A 19,596-nucleotide genomic window follows, 5' to 3' on the forward strand; every position below is an offset into this window, starting at 1 on the left:
TGGTGGGGATGGGTCTGTCTCTGTAAAACACTGGGGTACAGTGCTGTTGGGGATGGATCTGTCACAATACTGAGGTACTGTACTGATGTGGACAGATCAGTCACTGCATTACACTGAGGTACATTACCGGTGGGGACAAGTCTGGCACTGAAGGTATGTCAATGGAGGGATAGTTCTGTCACTGTATATGTTGGGTACAGTACAGGAGTGGATATATCTGTCACTGTAATACTGGATATACTAACTTGGTCTGTCACTGAATAATACTGGGGTACAGAACTGGTAGGTACTGGTAACACTGGGGTATCGTACCAGTGGGGTTGGCTCTGTCACTGTGTTATACTGGAGTGTGGTTCTATGAGGATGGGTCTGTTGCTGAATAACACCGGGAGATTGGTTTATTATTGTCATGTACTGAGATGCAGTGAGAAACTTTGTTTTCCCGCTATGCAGTCAAATTATACTATACATGAGTACAATCAAGCCATACCCAAGTACACAGGTAGTGTAACTAATCTTCTGCACAATGGGAGATTGTCCTGGGTGGAAATGGTTCTTAATTATGTTGGCTGCTTTCCTGATGTATCGCGTTGTGTACAAGGAGCCTGGTCTGTGTGATGGGTCTGGGCTACATCCACAGCACTTTGTAATTTATTGAAGTATTGGGCAAAGATGTTGCCAAACCAAATGATGATGCTTTCTACGGATATGTAAAAGTTGGTAAGAGTCATTGAACACATGCAGAAATTCTTGAGTCGGCTGAGGACGTAGAGACATTGGTGCACTTTCTTGGCTATAGGTTCAGTTTGTGTTTCCAAGGCTGTTGATGATATTTACACTGAGGAATCTGAAGCACAACCATCTCCACTTTGGCACTATTGATGCTGACCAGGGCATGTACACCACCTCAATTCCTAAAGTCAGTGACAAGCTCCCTCGTCTTACAGACATTGAGGGAGGGGTTGGTGTCTTGACGCCATGTAACTAATCTCTATCTCCTTCCAGTACGCCATCTCCTCATTGTTCAAGATCCATCTCAGTACAGTGGTGTCATCTGCAAACTTGTAGATGGGGTCAAAGCAGAATTTGGCTGCACAGTTATGAGTGTATAGTGAGCATGTAGTAAGAAGCAGAAATTGCATACTTTCAGGATTCCCATGTTGAGAATTATCATGGAGGATGTTTTGTTCCCTGTCCTGATTCTGGTCCTGATCTGCAGAGGAGTGTACTGACAGCTGAGGAGTTTGAAGGTGAGTTTGGTTGGGATTATGGTGTTGAAGGCAGAGCCATAATCAATAAATAGGAGTCTGACGTAGGTGTGCTTGTTATCCTGATGCTCCAGCGATGAGTGTTAGGGCCAGAGAGTTGCCATATACCATGGACCTGCTGCGACGGTAGGCAAACTGCAGTGGATCAAGGCTGTCTGAGAGGCTGGAGTTCATGGTGCCATTACCAGTTTCCTGAAGCACTTCATGATGGTGGATGTCAGAGCCACTGTACAGAAGTCATTAAGGCACCGCACCTTTCTTTGGTTTGGCTGAGGTGATAGTCATCTTCTTAGAGCTGGTAGGAACCTCAGAATGCAGTAGTGAGAGATTACAGATATGTGTGAATCTCTCTGCCAGCTGGTCCGCTCAGGACCCGAGGACACGGACAAGGACTCCATCCGTACTAGTCGTTTTCTACGGATTCACTTTCAAGAAGGTGATCTAACATCTGTCAGTGGTGCATTCGAGGCTGTCGGGGTGATTATGTCCTTCCACTGTCAGGAGACTATTAGTGGGGAAGTGTCTGTCAGAGTTGAACTCTGGGATACAGTACCATTGGGAACGAGTACCTCATTGTATAACACTGGGGTATAGCACTGATGGATGCCGGTCTGTTCCTGTATAACACAACTGCAACGCTCTAGGACAGGTCCCACTGTAACACAGGTGCAGCACTGGTGGAGATGGATCTGGCACTGTATAACATGTATAGTAATGGTAGGAACAAGTCTCACTGCATAACAGATACAGAACTGGTGGAGGCGGATCTGTTACTATATATAATTTGATACTGATGAGGAAGGGTATGTCAGTGCAAAACATTGGGGTACAGTACTGGTGGGAACACAGGGCTTGGATACTCGATACAATGAAGAGCAATGAGACTTTGATGACTGAGGGTTTGCCAATGATAGAGGGGATGAGGAAGCAGAAAGAGGGGATGAGGAAGAGAAGGAGAGAGAGGATGTGGAGGGAAAGAGGGGACGAAGGAGGGAGATAGATGGATAGAGGGAGGGCGAGAGAGGGGAGAGATATGGAAAGGGAAGGAGAGTGGGACAGAGGGAGAGAGAAACAGGATAAAAGTATCCTTTTTTTCTGCCTCTAAGTATGTGTGTTTTTTGCACGTTTGCAGATGTGTTTGGGACAGTTCAGCTGAGGTGAATGCAGTGCCCATATTCTTTAGATTTTCAGCTTCTTCCACCTCAACTGCATTCCCAAAAAAAGGAATAATTCTTGGTTGGCGGCAAATAGCAGAGGCTGGAGTCCTCATCAATGGGACTGCCTGTCCTGATGACAGCACAGATTGAGTTAGAGCAGCTGAGCTTGGTAGTGCAGCCCGTGCCTCCTTGTCGACACACTCTGGCTGCCAGCTCTGAATACTGTTGGTTTTGGGAGAGAGCCTGTGTTTGTGCATCAGCTGCTTTCAGTGGCTGGCCTGGAGATTTGAGCTCAAGTGTAGCAGTGCTTTATGGTCCTGATGCACACTCGATTCCCATAACGGACTTTGTGGGGGCTGTAGTATGAGGCACAAACTTAATCCGTAACAGGCTCCCTGGTCAAGTATCCCAGTGCCTCTCTGAGGCACATTCCACACCCGAAACAAAATTCATTCGGCGAGAGCTTCATGTGTACTGGTGGTACAGCTGGTAGACCCGCTGGCTGCCTCACAGCGCTAAAGACCCCGGTTTAATCCACACCTTGGGTGCTGTCTGTGTGATGTGAGTCTGTGAGAAGTTTCATGGAACATTAGTGGTGGAATGGGACATAGACTTGCTGAGCTGAGATAGACATGTGAGGTGAGGGCTTTTGACCAGCCGTGCACATTGAGACTTCTGACACTGCATGGAGGGTTGTTGTACTGTCTCTCTGCGGTGGTTTCCTGCAGGTGCTGGTTGTGTAAGCTGGGACAGTGCTGGGTTCTCAGCAGAGCATGTCGATGGTGTTTGACCAGCTGTGGTTAAGTTGTGCCCCCATCCTCCACCCCACTTGTTGCTACTGCTGTGAACTCCAAATGGAGGGCAACTGGTGGCATCTCTGACAGTGCTCAGAGCTTGCAGCTGTTCCAAACATTTGCAGACTGCATGTGTGTGTGTGCTTGATTGGTGACAGAACGTGCAAGGGCCCAAGCATGATCTGGACCGTTTGTGGAACCTACGGTGGAGGTGTGCAGAATAGGGGAGGGGGGGGGGGGGGGGGTTGAAGCGACAACACACAGGAAATGTGTCAGGAACATTGGATCAGTGGGACCTGGGCCCTCGGACCCTCCAGTGAGTGCTTCAGTAGCCTGGCCGAGGTTGCAACATGGGAAATGCAGCAGCCAAAGTGCACAGCAAGCTCCCACTGCAGGCAAAGTGATGAGCAGGTACTAGCTGGAGATCTGCTGGAGATATAGATGTAGGGAAGTGACTAATATTTCAGATCAATGATCTGCAAATATAACTGGAAGTTCGACATTACGGGATTAACGCTTCCAATTGTTGACTTGGTAATTATATTTGATGCTATTCCATCAACATGAAATGTGAGCTCTGTAAATCTCTCTGCAGAAGCTGCCTGAGCAGCTGAGTAAAGTCAAGAGTGTTTCATTGTCATATGTCCCAGTTAGAACAAGTAATTCTTATTTGCAGCAGCACAACAGGATATGTAAACATAGTACACTAAACAATATGATAAGCGAGAAAAAAGTTTAGTGTGAGTATACACACACACACACACACACATACACACACGCACACGCACGTATACATAAAAAGCAAACAAACAATAATAGCCTATGTAGTTCAGAGCGTATTTGAGGTTGTAGCGTTTAATAGCCTGATGGCTATAGGGAAGAAGCTATCCCAGAACCTGGACATTATAGTTTTCAGGCTCCTGTACCTTCTTTCCAATGGCGGGGGTGAAATGAGAGTGTGGGCAGGGTGATGTGAGTCTTTGATGAGGCAAATCCCTTCGATGGTGGGGAGGTCAGAACCAGTGATTGACTGGGCAATGTTCACAACTTTTTGTAGTCTTCTTTACTCCTGGGCACCCAAGTTGCCGAACCAGGCCGTGCTGCAACCAGTCAATATGCTCACTTCAAGTCAAGTCAAGTTTATTCGTCATATACATATACGAGATGTGCAGTGAAAAGAAAAGTGGCAATGCTCGCGGACTTTTGTGCAAAAAGACAAACAAACAAACAACCAAACAAACTATAAACACAATCGCATATTCTTTTACATTTTAAATATTGTGGGCGGAAGGAAAAACGTTCAGCAATTAGTCTCTGGTGAGATAGGAGTTTACAGTCCGCATGGCATCTGGGAAGAAACTCCTTCTCAACCTCTCCGTTCTCACAGCATGGCAACGGAGGCGTTTGCCTGACCGTAGCAACTGGAATAGTCCATTGCTGGGGTGGAAGGGGTCTCCCATGATTTTATTGGCTCTGGAGTTGCACCTCCTGATGTATAGTTCCTGCAGGGGAGCGAGTGAAGTTCCCATAGTGCGTTCAGTCGAACGCACTACTCTCTGCAGAGCCTTCTTGTCCTGGGCAGAGCAATTCCCAAACCAGATGGTAATATTTCCGGACAAGATGTTTTCACAGCCGCTGAGTAGAAGCACTGGAGGATCCTCGGAGACACTCTGAATTTCCTCAATTGCCTGAGGTGGTAAAGGCGCTGCCTTGCCTTACTCACGAGTGCTGCGGCGTGTGATGTCCATGTCATATCCTCAGAGATGTGGACTCCCAGATATTTGAAACAGTTCACCCTATCCACAATATCCCCATTTATCCTCAATGGAGTGTACGTCCTCGGTTGATGTGCCCTCCTAAAGTCCACGATCAGTTCCTTAGTTTTTTTGATGTTCAAGAGGAGGCTGTTGTCCTGGCACCAGTGCTAGATCAGCCACCTCCTCCCGGTAGGCCTTCTCATTGTTGTCTGAGATCAGGCCCACCACCACAGTGTCATCAGCAAACTTAATTATTGAGTTGGAGCTGAACCTAGCCACACAGTCATGTGTGTACAGGGAGTACAATAGGGGGCTGAGGACGCAACCCTGGGGCGATCCTGTGCTCAGGGTGAGGGACTTCGATGTTTTCCCTCCCATCTTGACTACCTGGGGCCTGGCAGTGAGAAAGTCCAGGGCCCAGGCACACGGGGGTGTTGAGCCCTAATTCCAGTAGCTTCTCGGCCAGTCTGGTGGGGACTATCATGTTGAAGGCTGAACTGAAGTCTATGAACAGCATCCACACGTAGCCCCCCTTCTGGCTGTCAAGATGAGAGAGAGCGGTGTGCAAAACCTGGGAGACCACATCGTCCGTGGATCTGTTCGGACTGTATGCGAACTGCAATGGGTCCATGTTCCGAGGGAGGAAGGCGCAGACGTGTTTCTTCACCAGCCTCTCAAAGCATTTCATGACTACCGAGGTAAGGGCCACCGGACGGTAGGCATTCAGACAGGCTGGGGAGGCATTTTTTCGTACCGGTACAATGATGGATTTTTTGAAGCAGGCAGGGACCACGGACTTGTCCAGAGAGAGGTTGAATATTGTAGTGAGCACCGGAGCTAGCTGCGTAGCACAGGACTTGAGTACTCGCCCCGAGATGCCATCGGGGCCTGCAGCTTTCCTCGTGTTCACCCGTGTCAGAGCCCTCCTCACGTCATGCTCGGACAACGAGAATGTCTGCACATTCCTCCCTTCAGCTTCGTTAGCCAGCCCGCTGGCGGTATTATTGATAGTCGGCAGACCTGGGGTGATGTTGCCCATCTCGAAACGAGCATAAAAGGAGTTCAGGTCATCAGCTAGGGAGGTGCCGGCACTTGCGGATGAGGGTGGGGTGCTCCAGTAGTTGGTTACAGTCCGTAGCCCCCTGCCACAGGCTTCTGGTGTCCTGCTGCTCCATCTGTGACTCCATCTTGTCCCTGTACCTCCTTTTTGCGTCCTTCACCGCCCTTCGCAGTCGGTAGGACTCTACCTAGTAGACGTCCATGTTTTCTGATGCCAGGCCCGAGTTGTAGGCAGCGGTGCGAGCATTCAAGGCAACACGAACGGACCTGTCCACCCAGGGTTTTTGGTTCGGGAAGGTGCTTACGCTTACCGTGGGGACGATGTTGTCGGTTATTCTGTACACCTGTAGAAGTTCGAGAATCCTCTCTGACATACCAAATCTCCGCAATCTTCTCAGGAAGTAGAGGCGTAGATGGGCTTTCTTTATAATTGCATCGGTGTGCTGGGTCCAGGAAAGATCTTTAGAAATATGCATGCCCAGGAATATACAGCATTTCTGTGTTATTTCAGATATCTGGCTTTGCAGTATCTTTGCTTTTGTCAGAATCCAGTTGTAGGGGATGGGGGTTTGAGGGTAGGAGTGATGAAATGACAAAGGTGGAGGCCAGGGGACCAGGAGCTGACAAATGAGAAAGGAGTGGATGTTTCTGGAGGAGCCATAGATGACTGGGCCCATACCAGAGGTTGTTGCACAAGGACCGCTACTTAACTAATGCTCACCCCTGGTTCAAGGATGGATGTGGAGATAAACTGCACGCCAGTCAGTTTGACCTCGGAAGCAGAGAAAGTTTGAGGAACAATAATCAGCCTGATTTAACGCTGCATGGCTTATGTAATGTACAGAATGTTTATGTATTTTAAATCTACAAAATACCAATGTTGAGTAATCACTGGGTAGGTTTACTCCATTTGCCAATGTGTTAATCTGTTAACGTGACCATTAACAGATTAACACATTAATCTTTGCAGAGGATACTTCCTCTTCTAGGAACGGCCCATTGATAATTAATCTGTTTTGCTGATGATTTCACAATGGTCAATTTTATTCACAATTTCTAAGCATATGAAGCAATCCATGCCAATAAACTGGAAAGGGTACAAAAAGGATATACTGGATGAGGATACCACCCAGTTTGGAAGGTTTGAGTTATAAGGAGAGGCTGGAAAGGCTGATCTTTTTCCCCGGAGTGCACAAGGCTGACTGGTAACCTTATAGAGATGTAGAAAATCATGAGGGGTTAAATAAGTGAATCATAACAACGTTTTCCACAGGATTGGGGAGTCTAAAACTAGAGGGCATAGGTTCAAGGTGAGAGGGGAAAGATTTAAAGGAGACTAGAGGGGCAACTTTTTCACACAGTGTGGTGGGTACATGGAATGAGCTGCCAAAGGAAATGGTACAGATGAGTACAATTATAATATGTCTGAAGAAGGGTGTCGACCCGAAACGTCACCCATTCCTTCTCTCCAGAGATGTTGTCTGTCCTACTGTGTTACTCCAGCAATTTGTGTCTATCTTCGGTTTAAACCGGCATCTGCAGTTCTTTTCTACACATATGACATTTAAAAGGTACATCAATAGGAACGGTTTGGAGGGATCAGTCAGTCAATCAACTTGGTCAACATGGAGGTATTGGGTCAAAGGGCATGTTTCCTGTGCTGTATAGCTCTATAACTATAATATATTACAATATATGCAGGCTCTCCCCAGGTGACGAACACTGAGTCAGGTACAGCCGTACATGCACTGGAGTGTTTGAAAGACCGGCAGGATGGATTTACCAGCTGCTGCGGGGCTGCAGGCATCTTCTGCCGGAAGGCAACTTGGTTTGCAGCAGCATCTCCGACCTGCGAATTGTTCAGGTTAGGAACAGTTCACAGGAACGGAACATTGCTGTAACCCAGGGAGGACTTGCACTTATCTGGTTAATTTCATGGAGGTTTTTTCCTGAAATAATGATGTTGACGAGGAAATGTAGGACTTCCAAGGGGCATTGCTGTGGATGCCACGTAATAGGCTGGTCATCAAGATTGAAATTCCTCGAATAAAAAGGGTTGCAACAACATAGACAGGAAATTGGACCAGTAACAGGAAATGGGAGACGGGAGAGAAAGGTTACCTCTCAGACTGGTTGGGAGTGTATCTGGAAGTCCCAGGGATAAGAGGTTTGAGTTGTGTAGATACAGATAGAGCAGATAGAGAGTGTTGAGGAGTCAAGAACATGCAAATGAAACATTTTTTAAATGATGTTGAAAATCCTTATCACCTTTCCTGTTCCCTCATCCAAATAAAAACCTCAGGTTGGTCAAACTGGACTGTGCTCAACTTTATTCATTCAAACCTATTCATTCAAATTCATTCAATATGTAAATATTTTCCCTAATTATTATTTCTAAAAGTTACCCACCGCTGAGGTTAAATCGGCGAAGCATTAGTTGCCTGTCTCTACAGGCCTTTTGAAACAAGGTTGTTCCCGTCTCCATTTCCTGCTCTCTGGCGCATCCCCTACATGGAGGAAGGGTTGGAATACGATGGACAGGGCTTCCGCAGTTTCCACCCCACCTTCCTCAGCAGCCGAGGATTTGATGCAGTGTGGATCACCGGTGCACTTTAAACATGGCCAGCCTTTCCTGTAGCTGCTGCTTGTCAATATTTACCGCAGATCTTCCCCAGTTGTACGGAAACATTAATGGCATCTTCCTCTGTGGTAATGATCAACGTAAAATATTTATTAATTATTTCAGCTTCTGCCCCTGCTACAATGTGTTGTTTACCTTCTTTGTCAGCTCCCCCCCCACCCTTACTCCCCCCCCACCCTTACTACACACATGCTTTTCACGAGAAGGAAAGCATGGAGAAGGCTTTGGGCTACTTTACTATCTATGAGCAGTGTTAACTGCTGTTCTGTTATCCTTGTCAACTCCCATCCCAGCTGACTACATTCAGCCTGGTTTTATCTCTTGAATTATGCACCTGACCTATGTTATTTTTGCTTTGCTTCAGTGTCTTCTCAATCTCCTTTGTCATGCAGGACACTTGGGTTTTGATTTTAGTTTTCGACATAATAATGCCTTTTACAAATCCAGGCTAGCTGCCAATGATCAGTTGTTTTATTTGTACAGGGTTTGGCCACTTTGTCCTTGTAACTTATGTACAACCGGCATTATATTAGACGGACTGCCAGGAATGCAAGAATGCAAGATCTTAGATTTACTCTGCTACCACACTTCATGTTAGAATCCCAGGAGCCAATTGCTATTTTGTGAGAATGGTGGAAAATCATAATCAAAACATCCATCATTTCCCTTTTGTTTTTGTTAATATCTTTGGATCATAACCATAGGTCCTGAAACAGTCTGCCATCTGCACTGTTTATTTCTCTAATACCATTTTTCTACTTACTGTGCTCAGCATAGGTCAAGTACACATGGGTGTTCCTCCTAAACTGTCCCAACACATTCCAGGGGAAGTGCAACATGACTTGGATGAAGGGCAAATCACTCTCCACCCTAACCCAGGAAAATAATTGAAGGGTTAGGTTCTGGAAACAATGGTGCAGGGATTCATTGTGACGGCCACTGTTAGCTTTTTCCTCATGAGTATCACGAGTTCACTGTCTGTGTGCACAGACTGCAGCTATGTGTTTCTCTCCCCAGACCAGAGCGGGTTTCTGACTTGGTTGCTGATTGAAAGTGTAACTCCTGTTGTGGACCGTGGTACAATGAGCCAACACCTTCTACTGCAAAGCATGCAGCCAGGGAGAGATCTTTCAGGACATGAGAGGAGTTTATGACATCTTTGACTTCCCATCCTAACCTCAAATGCAAACTCATTTATTGGAAAGCAAAATAATTTCTTCCAAGCTAGGCAAGCGAGCCAGGGAGTGTGGGTAAGAAGTAGGCACGTCTGGTTCTCTCAGAGTTAAATGTTAAAGTGTAACTCAGTGTCCCAGCCACAATGACAGTGCCACAGTATAATGTAGCAGCCACAGGAACAGTCAATAAGTTAGACATTGTTTTTCTTTCACAGGCCCAAAGTGATGGGTGTTTTTGGAGGGATGATGTAAATAACCCTTTTTTTTTGTCTTTCTCCCCTTGAAGGTTCATAATGAGGGAAACCATCAGCTGAAGAGGAAGAAATAATTAATCCAGCCCACCATCTCAGGAGAGTCACCTGCCACCATGGGGGACCAAGAAGTTTCAACCATCGAGCAAGCACACATACTGTTTGACCAGTTTGTCCAGGCAACTACATGCAAGGGCACTTTCAAAGGCTTCCTGGAGCTGTGCGAATACCTGGGCCTCTCCAACGTCGACTTCCCCTACTTCTACACCAAGCTCAAGACCAAACTCAATTACTGGAAAGCAAAAGCACTCTTTGCAAAGATAGACAAGCGAGGCAGTCACAAGGATTACAAGAAGAACACAGCCTGTGCCAATACAAAGGTAAAACTTCTACCACTCTCAGCTTATCCAGATCTCAAGTTCATAGGTCATAGGAGCAGATTTAGGCCATTCGGCCCATCAAGTCTACTCTGCCATTCAATCATGGCTGATCTATCTTTCCCTCTCAACCCCATTCTCCTGCCTTCTCTCCCCATAACCCCTGACACCCGTACTAATCAAGAATCTGTCAATCTCCGCCTTAAAAATATCAATTGGCCTCCACAGACATCTGTGGCAATAAATTCCACAGATTAATCACCTTCTGACTAAAGAAATTCCTCCTCAGCCTCTTTATAAAAGTACGTCATTTTATTCTGAGGCTACGGCCTCTGGTCCTAGACTCTCCCACTAGTTGAAACATCCTCTCCACATCCACTGTATCCAGGCCTTTCACTATTTGGGAAGTTTCAATTAGGTCATCCATCTAAACTCCAGCGAGCACAAGCCCAGTCCTGTCAAACGCTCATCATATGTTAACCTTATCATTCCTGGGATCATTCTCGTAAACCTCTTCTGGACCCTCTCCAATGCTAGCACATCCTTCCTCAGATATGGGGCACAAAACTACTCACGATACTCCAAATACAGTCTGACCAGGGCCTTATGAAGCCTCAACATTACATTCCTGTTTTTTCATATTGTCCTCTCAAAATAAATGCCAGCATTGCATTTGCCTTCCTTACTACCGATTTGACTTGCAAATTAACCTTTTGAGAACCCTGCACTGGCACTCCCAAGTCCCTTTGCACTTCCAATTTCTGAATTTTTCTCCCCATTTAGAAAATAGTCTCCCCCTTTATTCCTACTACCAAAATGCATGACTCCACAATTTGCAATGCTGTATTCCATCTGCCACGTCTTTGCCCACTCTCCCAACCTGTCGAAGTCCTTCTGCAGGGTCATGTTTCCTCTACTCTATCTGCCCCTCCGCCTATCTTTGTATCATCGTATCTCAGCTCACCCAGATCTCACCTTACGAATCCCTGCTTCTTTGTCCTCCACTGCAAGTCGTGCCCCTCCTCACAGGGGTCATCAGGTCATGTGATAGGAGCAGAATTAGGTCATTCGGCCCATCAAGTCTACTCCACCATTCAATCATGGCTAATCCATCTCTCCCTCCTAACCCCATTCTCCTGCCTTCTCCCTATAACCCCTGACATCCGTACCAATCAAGAATCTATCTGTCTCTGCCTGTGTATCTCACCTCTGCCGGCCAGTGGTTCAGGAGAGCGATAAAGCATCTGCACAGCTCATCTGATTAATGCCCAATAGTGAGATGGCTAATTACTACAAACTCCCCCTCACGTTGTACCTCAAGTTCTCATCCAGATGAGGGTGGCACAGTGGCACAGTTTATAGAACTACTGCCTGTCAGCTTCAGTGACCGGGTTCAATTCTGAATTCCTGCGTTGTCTGTGTGGAGTTTGCACTTCCTCCATGTCACCCTCTGGGGCTTCCTCTGTACTCTCTGTTTTTCTACCGCATCCAAAAACCTGCGGGGGTTGTAGGTTAATTTTCTACTTTAAATTGCTCTGTGTGTAGGTGAAGGGTAGAATTTGGGGGAGGTGGGGGAGTTGATAGGACCGTTGGGAGGATAAAATGGGATTAGTGTAAATGGGTGCATGATGGACAGCATGGAAGCATGGGCTATTTATTCATGCCATATGACTCCATTTGATACTAAAGACTATACAGGATAGTGAATGCTATCCTTGACAATTATGTCCACATCTCACAGATGAATTAATTAAAGATATCCTGCTTCTGCAGGAAGTGCTAATACTTAGAACAGTGGACACCCAGGAGTGAGTTCTAAGCTCAAATTTAACTGGAGATCTTGGATTTATATTTAAAAGAACCCAGATATTTAGGAGCAAGTTAAAAAGCTATCATTTAATTGAGGTGCACAGGGATTAGACAGGTTGGGACATGACAAGGCCAGGGTAATAAGTCGGCGTGTGGCATTCAGTAGGACGTGATATATCTGTGAATGCTTATTTCCATTCAGTATTCCAACCGTGCGAACAAATGTTGTTTCACACTGCATCCAGCATCTCCCCAGACATCCAGTTGTCTCTCGCACAGTTCGATCCCGAAGGAAGCGTGGAACAAAGAATACTGTGGAAACATAGGCCACCTGCAGCCCGGTCTGAGGGAGTAGATGAGTCTGGGTTTTGTCCCCATTGGGCATGTTATGCACAGTGACCGACTCATGTCTCTCCCCTTTGCTGGGAATGGCATTGAAGTGTACAGGGTGCATTGTGTCTACACTGAGCTTCTCGTACACTCTCTGCCCGAGCCACAGCCTTTCCTTCTGTTTAACCGGGTCTCCCGTGCTGTTTCTCAGCAGCGCCAGAGTTCACCAGCTGCCGTTCTCCATCCCACACTGCTGGCTGTGGTCTGTGTTGCTGCCTGTTTGCCCCATTAACCCTTTGCCACCGTGTTCTCTCTTGTAGTGTCTGGTAATCGGTGCGGGGCCCTGTGGCCTACGCACGGCCATCGAGCTCATGTTCCTCGGAGCTAAAGTCATCGTCGTGGAAAAGCGCGACACCTTCTCTAGGAACAACGTCCTGCACTTATGGCCGTACACGATTCAGGACCTGCGGAACCTTGGGGCGAAGAAGATCTACGGGAAGTTCTGCGCTGGGGCCATTGACCATATCAGTGAGCACTTTTCTTTCTTTTGACTGCACTGTCTACGTTACACTTCACCTGGTGAAACACAGCATGCTGAGCCTGCCTGACTCACAGCCGCTCTCACTGACATATTGATCTGGGCAGGGGCATTCCCTGGGCGGACGCTTTCCTTAATGCAACCCGGGGGAAGAGCTTTGCGTTGTTTTTTACTGAAATGAAGAATGCTGGATTAGTTGGCATTCTATGCCCTCATAGAATTCAGCCCAGTCCAGTTGATGCCCTGTCTGTATCTTCCCATCTCATTGCTCAGTTTTAACTTCCATTCAATTTACAACCATCTCAGCCGCATCTGAGCAGTAATCACTCTCTGGACATCGGTCCTGGTGACTGCAAGCCCAAAATGCTGGAGTAACTAAGCGGGTGAGGCAGCATCTCTGGAGAGACAGAATGAGCGACGTTTTGGGTTGAGGCCTTTCTTCAGTCCTGGTGACTGCTTTGATTCTGTCCAACCCTTATAATTCAATGACAATTTATTAGCCAGTGACACAAGTGTCATAAGTTGTGGTTCATGATGGGAACCCTGACTTTGTGCCTTGTCTGTGGTTCAACGCATGGGATGTGGTGACTTAGTTCAAGCAAGAAGGAGCACGGTTGGCCGACGAGTGTCACAAGCAGTGGCGTAGTAGCACGTGCCATGTGGCCATGGCTGAGAGAAAATGCAGGCAAGGGCATTTATTTCTGTCCACTGAGTAATCAAGTGTAAATGTTCATCCTGTCCTGCCAGGTATCCGTCAACTCCAGCTCGTCCTGTTGAAGATTGCCTTGATCCTGGGGACGGAAATTCATCTAAACGTGGAGTTCCGTGGGCTGCTTCCACCCAGGGGCCATAAAAACCCTCGTGAGTGATTTATACTGTATCATGATCGGGATCTGTGCGTGTTTGCAAGTCTGTGCGGATGCATGTCTGCGTGTGTGCCTGAATGTGCATTCACATGTCGGTGTGTACACGCACATATGTGTGTGTGTGTGTCCATGTGTTTCCATAGGCAGGTGAACTTTAGGCAAAACTGCTGCACCTTCCTTGTGTGACCCATGTACACAGGCTGGTGAAGAAGGCAGGTGTACAAGAACTGGGATGCGGTATTAGGAGACAGCACCGACACAACACACGGAATATTGTGTGCAATTCTAGTCACCATACCATAGGAATGGATGTGATTAAGCTAGAGAGGGTGCAGAAACTGTTCACAACAATGTTGTTTGCAATTGCAATGTTTAAACAACATTGGGACAGGTTCATCAATAGGAAACGTTTGGCAGGGAATGGGCAAATGTATGCAAATGGGAATAGCTCAGGTAGGCATCTTGGTCAGCATGGGCAAGTTGAGCTGAAGGGCCTGTTTCTATGCTGTGTTAACTCTATGACTAACTTCTATCTTGTCTGTGAATCGAGTCAAGAGTGTCTAATTGTCATATGTACTGACAGCAGAACAATCAAATTCTTATTTGCAGTAGCACCCAGCTTGTAAACACGATGCACATAGATAATATCTAATAAACAAAAAATCCATAGAAATTCGTAGTTGAAGTTAGCTGTATTATACAAATGAAGCTTCCCACTTTTTGTTCCTTTGCTATTTCTGTAAACACAGCCAACTGGCATTTGAAATAAATGGATTTCAGATGTACGGATAAATCTTTAATATGTCACATTTAAAAGTCCTTGTATGCAATATTAACTGTATTACCCACACAAATCCTTTCATCGCTTCTTCAAAAATCTCAGTTTAGTTGGCAAGCCGGACTTGTTCTTTAACAAATCTGTCTGTGCACCATTTAATTACTCATATATGTCCTAGCACAGTCCATTCAGATTGTTACCCCAACTAGATTCCTGTTACTGGTGTTAGCTTCACTGGATGAAATAACTAGGTTTACCCCTCTCTGCTGTTTTGAACAGAAGGTGTTGATTAGTTACGCTGTTGGAATGCCTTTGGGGAGTTTGCACTGCCTGATTTTTAGTCTTGCTCCAGAAAGGTTCTCCAGATTCACTGGACTAATTCCCATTGTTCCATCACTGGGACATCTTGAGTCCATGATCAACCATAAGCTTCCTCTGCGAATCCTTCGGGGCTACTTGGTGCCAGAGTATTTTCCTGGCTGGCTCAACTGAGTTTCTGGTCAGGGGTGGGTCCCCAGGCTGTTGATAGTTGGGGGACTGGGTGTTGATAATGTTATTGAATATTAAGAATGGGTGGAGCCGATATCTGGCTGGTGATGGTCATTGGTTGGCATTGTTGTTGTTTGGCATTCATCTGCCTGTCTGAATATTTGGCATTCATCAACACGTCTCTGAATATTGTCCAGGCCTCGCTGTATGTAGCCAAGGGGTACCTCATTTGCTGAGTGCAATTGAATTAGCTATACAGCTCCTTAGGATCTCCTGCTGATGGATAGGAAGGTCACATTTCCTTTAGAATATAGACTAGAAACTAACAGGGTAAGAATGAATTGAGGAAACAATATTGTCTGGGGGTCTGAAATCATTACCTGAAGGGGCAGAGGAGGGGGAACTTCCACCACATTTAACAGGTGATTCCTGGAGCCCAGTGATATACCTCAACCTATTGGGCAACAGACTGGGAGCTTGGGAACAAGATTCAGCGGGCTGCCACCTCGTGGTGGGCGCAATGGCTGGCAATTGCTCGGGGTCTGTGGCAGGTGCTAGGAATTCTGTCTTCCTTTTCTCAGTAGCGTGGGGCAGCAACTCTCAGATGACAAGGACTGGGCTCCTGGGAGCCCGTTTCCTCACGGGCTGTGTGAGAGGGCAGCCCAGCCACACACCCTCCAATAAACGATGGATCTCACTTCTCATTGCAGACGCTGGATGGAGAGCAGACATTGACCCTCCAACCAACAAAGTGGCACAGTTTGAGTTTGAAGTCGTGATTGGTGCTGATGGGCGAAGGAACACACTGGAAGGTAAGGAGTGCGTGGCGATGTGGAGCTGAGGGGGACAGAGAGCGGTGCTGCTTGGAGCAAGGGAGGGATTGGGAGAGAGAGAGCAGTGTTCAGTGGATCAAAGAAAAGGATTGGGAGAGGGAGCAATGTTCATTGGACCAGAGGGAGAGATCAGGAGAGACAGCAGTGAAAGATAAAAGCTGGAGGAGCTCAGCGGGTCAGGCAGCATCTGTGAAGGGAATGGACAGACACCTGTTTGGGTTGTGAGCCTTTTTCAGACTGATGGAGAACGGACGAGAAAGTTAAAAAAGGGAGGTGGGGGTGGTGCAAGCCCAGATAGTGACAGGTGGATGCAGATGAGGGGCTGGGTGATTGCCCGATGGGTGAAGTGACAAAGGCTAGAGGTGAATAGGAGTCAAAAAGGTGTCAAGACAAGGAGATGGAGTGAAATGTAAAACAGAATATGAGGTGCTGAGTGAGAGGAAGATTCATAGGACAGGGCGGGGGGGGGGGGGGGGGGGGGGGGGATAGAGAACAAGGTTAAGTTACGGGGTGGAGGGGGCGAGAGAGTGTGAGCTTCATTGGAGGATGAGGTAGTGAGGTTCATTGGGGAGAGAATGAATTTAATTGACCAGGAAAGCAGAGAACAAGTTTCATTGAACAGGGAAAGAGAGAGAGAACAAGGTTCATTGGATAGGGAGGAAGAGGGAGCGAGCAACATCGGCAGGGGGAAGCACTGTGGAGGAGGGAAAAGTGAGATTCAGTGCCCCATGAACCGGCCTGGATTGTTCTGGTCACCTTGAGGAACTTCCACGGGCACAGACGAACACTTCCAATACTTCACATCACTTCTTTGGTCAGCAGTCCCACTTCCCAACCTGCTGGTGGTTTAATGTCCCACGACATCTTAGAATTATAGGGGAGGTCATTTAAGACTGAGGTGAGAAAAAACTTTTTCACCCAGAGAGTTGTGAATTTATGGAATTCCCTGCCACAGAGGGCAGTGGAGGCCAAGTCACTGGATGGATTTAAGAGAGATTTAGATAGAGCTCTAGGGGCTAGTGGAGTCAAGGGATATGGGGAGAAGGCAGGCACAAGTTATTGATAGGGGACGATCAGCCATGATCACAATGAATTGTGCTGTGCTGGCTCGAAGGGCCGAATGGCCGCCTCCTGCACCTATTTTCTATGTTTCTATGACAGGCCCTTGGGCTGAGGATCGAACATGCAGCACTGAGGAGAGTCGACTCGTGGAAGGGTCGACATTTCGCGTAGGACTTATACCATGGCCTTGTCTACACTTGGGTCTAAGATCCAGTCAATTGTAGAAGCATAATTACCTTTAAACCAATGAGAAAGAAACTCATGGTCTGGCCATGACCTCTTTGCTGAATGCTTGGGTTATATGTGACTGGTTATGAAGTAGTAGTGTGTTGAGGCTTTTGAATGTGTTGTGTAAGTGGGAGTAATTGGATCACTCAATACAAAAGGGGTGAGTTGGTTATGCCAGCCCTTTGACAAAGCAATCCATTTACTCCCACTCCACAGTTTTTTCCCTGTAAAGTTGCAATTTTAATTTTTTTAAATATTTATTATCCAACTCCCTATAAGATATTACTGAATCTGTTCCAGAAATGTTCACAGGCAGCTAAACATAACTTGCTTTGTTAGATTTAGACCGGCTTCCCCCTGATCTAAATCTGAGCACTACCTAATAATCTCGCAACCACTGGGACAGTTTATCCTTGGGTATGTACTCCATTACAACCCATCGTGGTGTCGAACACGTCAAATGTATGTTCACTATCCCTAATGTAGTAGGTCACCAGCTATCCCAGCACACTCCCAACTTCACAGATATCTCAGACCTCGGATAAACCTCTGGGAAATCTCTGCTGCGACTGCTTGAGATTTTGTACATCCTTCCTGAGGATTGGTGCTGGGATATGAAGCCATTGCTGCGGTTGGTCGGACCAGATTCTCTTGTAAATTACCTTAATTTCCTGATGTTGTAAATCGGAGGTGACTGTGTGAAGACAGCAATCTCATACGTTTTATCAGCCTTGTTGACTTGTTCTGCAAGGATTTGTCTTCACCGTAATACTCTCCATCCTTGAACCACTTTAATATTTTATTCTTTAAATTACCTCTCATTTCTCTTTGTACCATATGTTTCACTTTGCCCCTTTCTGCATCAAATTTCATCAGCCAACCGTCGGCCTATTTCATGAGACTGCCCTTCGTCCATCTTCTGCTTTCTGCTCCGTTATGTTCACAGAACCTCCTATATCTGGCATTAAGAATCTTCACAAATACCACTCTGCTTGCACAAGACAATGTGAGAGATTGCGTTGGCCTTAATAGCTGGTCCCTTGTTCTAATAAGTGATCCCATCACGGCTGGGCCAGGCTCAGTGAGTGCTCCGCTGCTGGTGGCCCAGGAATGTTCACCCTCTGTTCCTGCTGCAGGGTTTCGCCGGAAGGAGTTCCGCGGGAAGCTGGCGATCGCCATCACTGCCAACTTCATCAACCGGCACACACGGGATGAGGCCCGGGTGGAGGAGATCAGCGGCGTGGCCTTCATCTTCAATCAAAAGTTTTTCCGAGACCTGCGGGAAGCAACAGGTTGATGTCCACTCAGCTCGGTGAAGGGAGGGCAGGGGCACGCTCGGACTGTTGGGGAGGAGGGTCCCACGTTTCCTGCGTTAGCGAGTGCTCTCTGCAGCCGCCCCTGCACAGCCCAGCTCTCACGTGAAGGTCACGTCCAGGTCACATTTGGGCACATGACTGTCCAGTGGCACAACCAGTAGAGCCCTCAACGGGGACCCGGTTTAATCCCGACCTCTGGTGTTGTCTATGTGGAGTTTACACCGTCTTTCTGACGGCGTGGGTTTCTCCGGGTGCTTCAGTTTCTTCCCACACCCCAAAGACCTGCAGATCAGTAGGTTTATTGGCTATTGTAAGTTGCCCCAACTGTGTAGTGAGTGCTAGAATCTGAGAGGAGTTGATGGGAAGGCAGGAGAATGAAAAATGGGATTTATGTAGGATTGATGAATGTTTGATGGTCATGGCAGAACAAAGGGCCTGTTTCCGTGCTGCATCTCACCATGACTGTGATTCTAAACCCTTAAATTATCACAACGTGTGGAACTGATCAACTTTTCACTCTCCCGCAGATCTGGTTGATGCCACCTGTCCTCATTCTTAACCTTTTTATTCTCGGCATCTTTTCATTGAATTGTAGCGGGTATCCTGCAAGAGCAGCACATCATTCCTGAGACAGATGCCCAGAGCTAGAAACTGCTAGGGGCCAAACAGCATGGAAACAGGTCCTTCACTCCACCGACTCCACACCAAACAACACCCCACTTACATTAATCTCATTTTACCCTCCATCATTCCCATCATCCCTCTCCCCCCCCCTCCAGACTCCAGCACTCACCAACACACTAGGATGAATTGACAGTAGCCCATTAACCTTCCAACTTGTATGTCTTTGGGATGTAGGAGGAAACCA

General features: G+C 47.0%; 1 protein-coding gene across 12 annotated transcripts in view; it reads left to right on the forward strand.

The window, feature by feature from the left end:
* The window catches only part of LOC129706261 (F-actin-monooxygenase MICAL3-like), a 206,920-nt gene that overhangs the window by 51,894 nt on the left and 135,430 nt on the right, over positions 1-19,596 (forward strand). For all 12 annotated transcript variants that reach the window (XM_055650410.1, XM_055650399.1, XM_055650403.1 and 9 more), the window contains exons 2-6: positions 10,138-10,482; positions 12,939-13,146; positions 13,904-14,017; positions 16,000-16,101; positions 18,549-18,704. In XM_055650410.1, the coding sequence (XP_055506385.1) occupies positions 10,219-10,482; positions 12,939-13,146; positions 13,904-14,017; positions 16,000-16,101; positions 18,549-18,704 (844 nt within the window). In that variant the 5' untranslated portion in view covers positions 10,138-10,218. The remainder of the gene's footprint in view (positions 1-10,137; positions 10,483-12,938; positions 13,147-13,903; positions 14,018-15,999; positions 16,102-18,548; positions 18,705-19,596) is intronic.

Source organism: Leucoraja erinacea, chromosome 19, assembly GCF_028641065.1.
Source record: "Leucoraja erinacea ecotype New England chromosome 19, Leri_hhj_1, whole genome shotgun sequence".
Classification (NCBI taxonomy): domain Eukaryota; kingdom Metazoa; phylum Chordata; class Chondrichthyes; order Rajiformes; family Rajidae; genus Leucoraja; species Leucoraja erinaceus.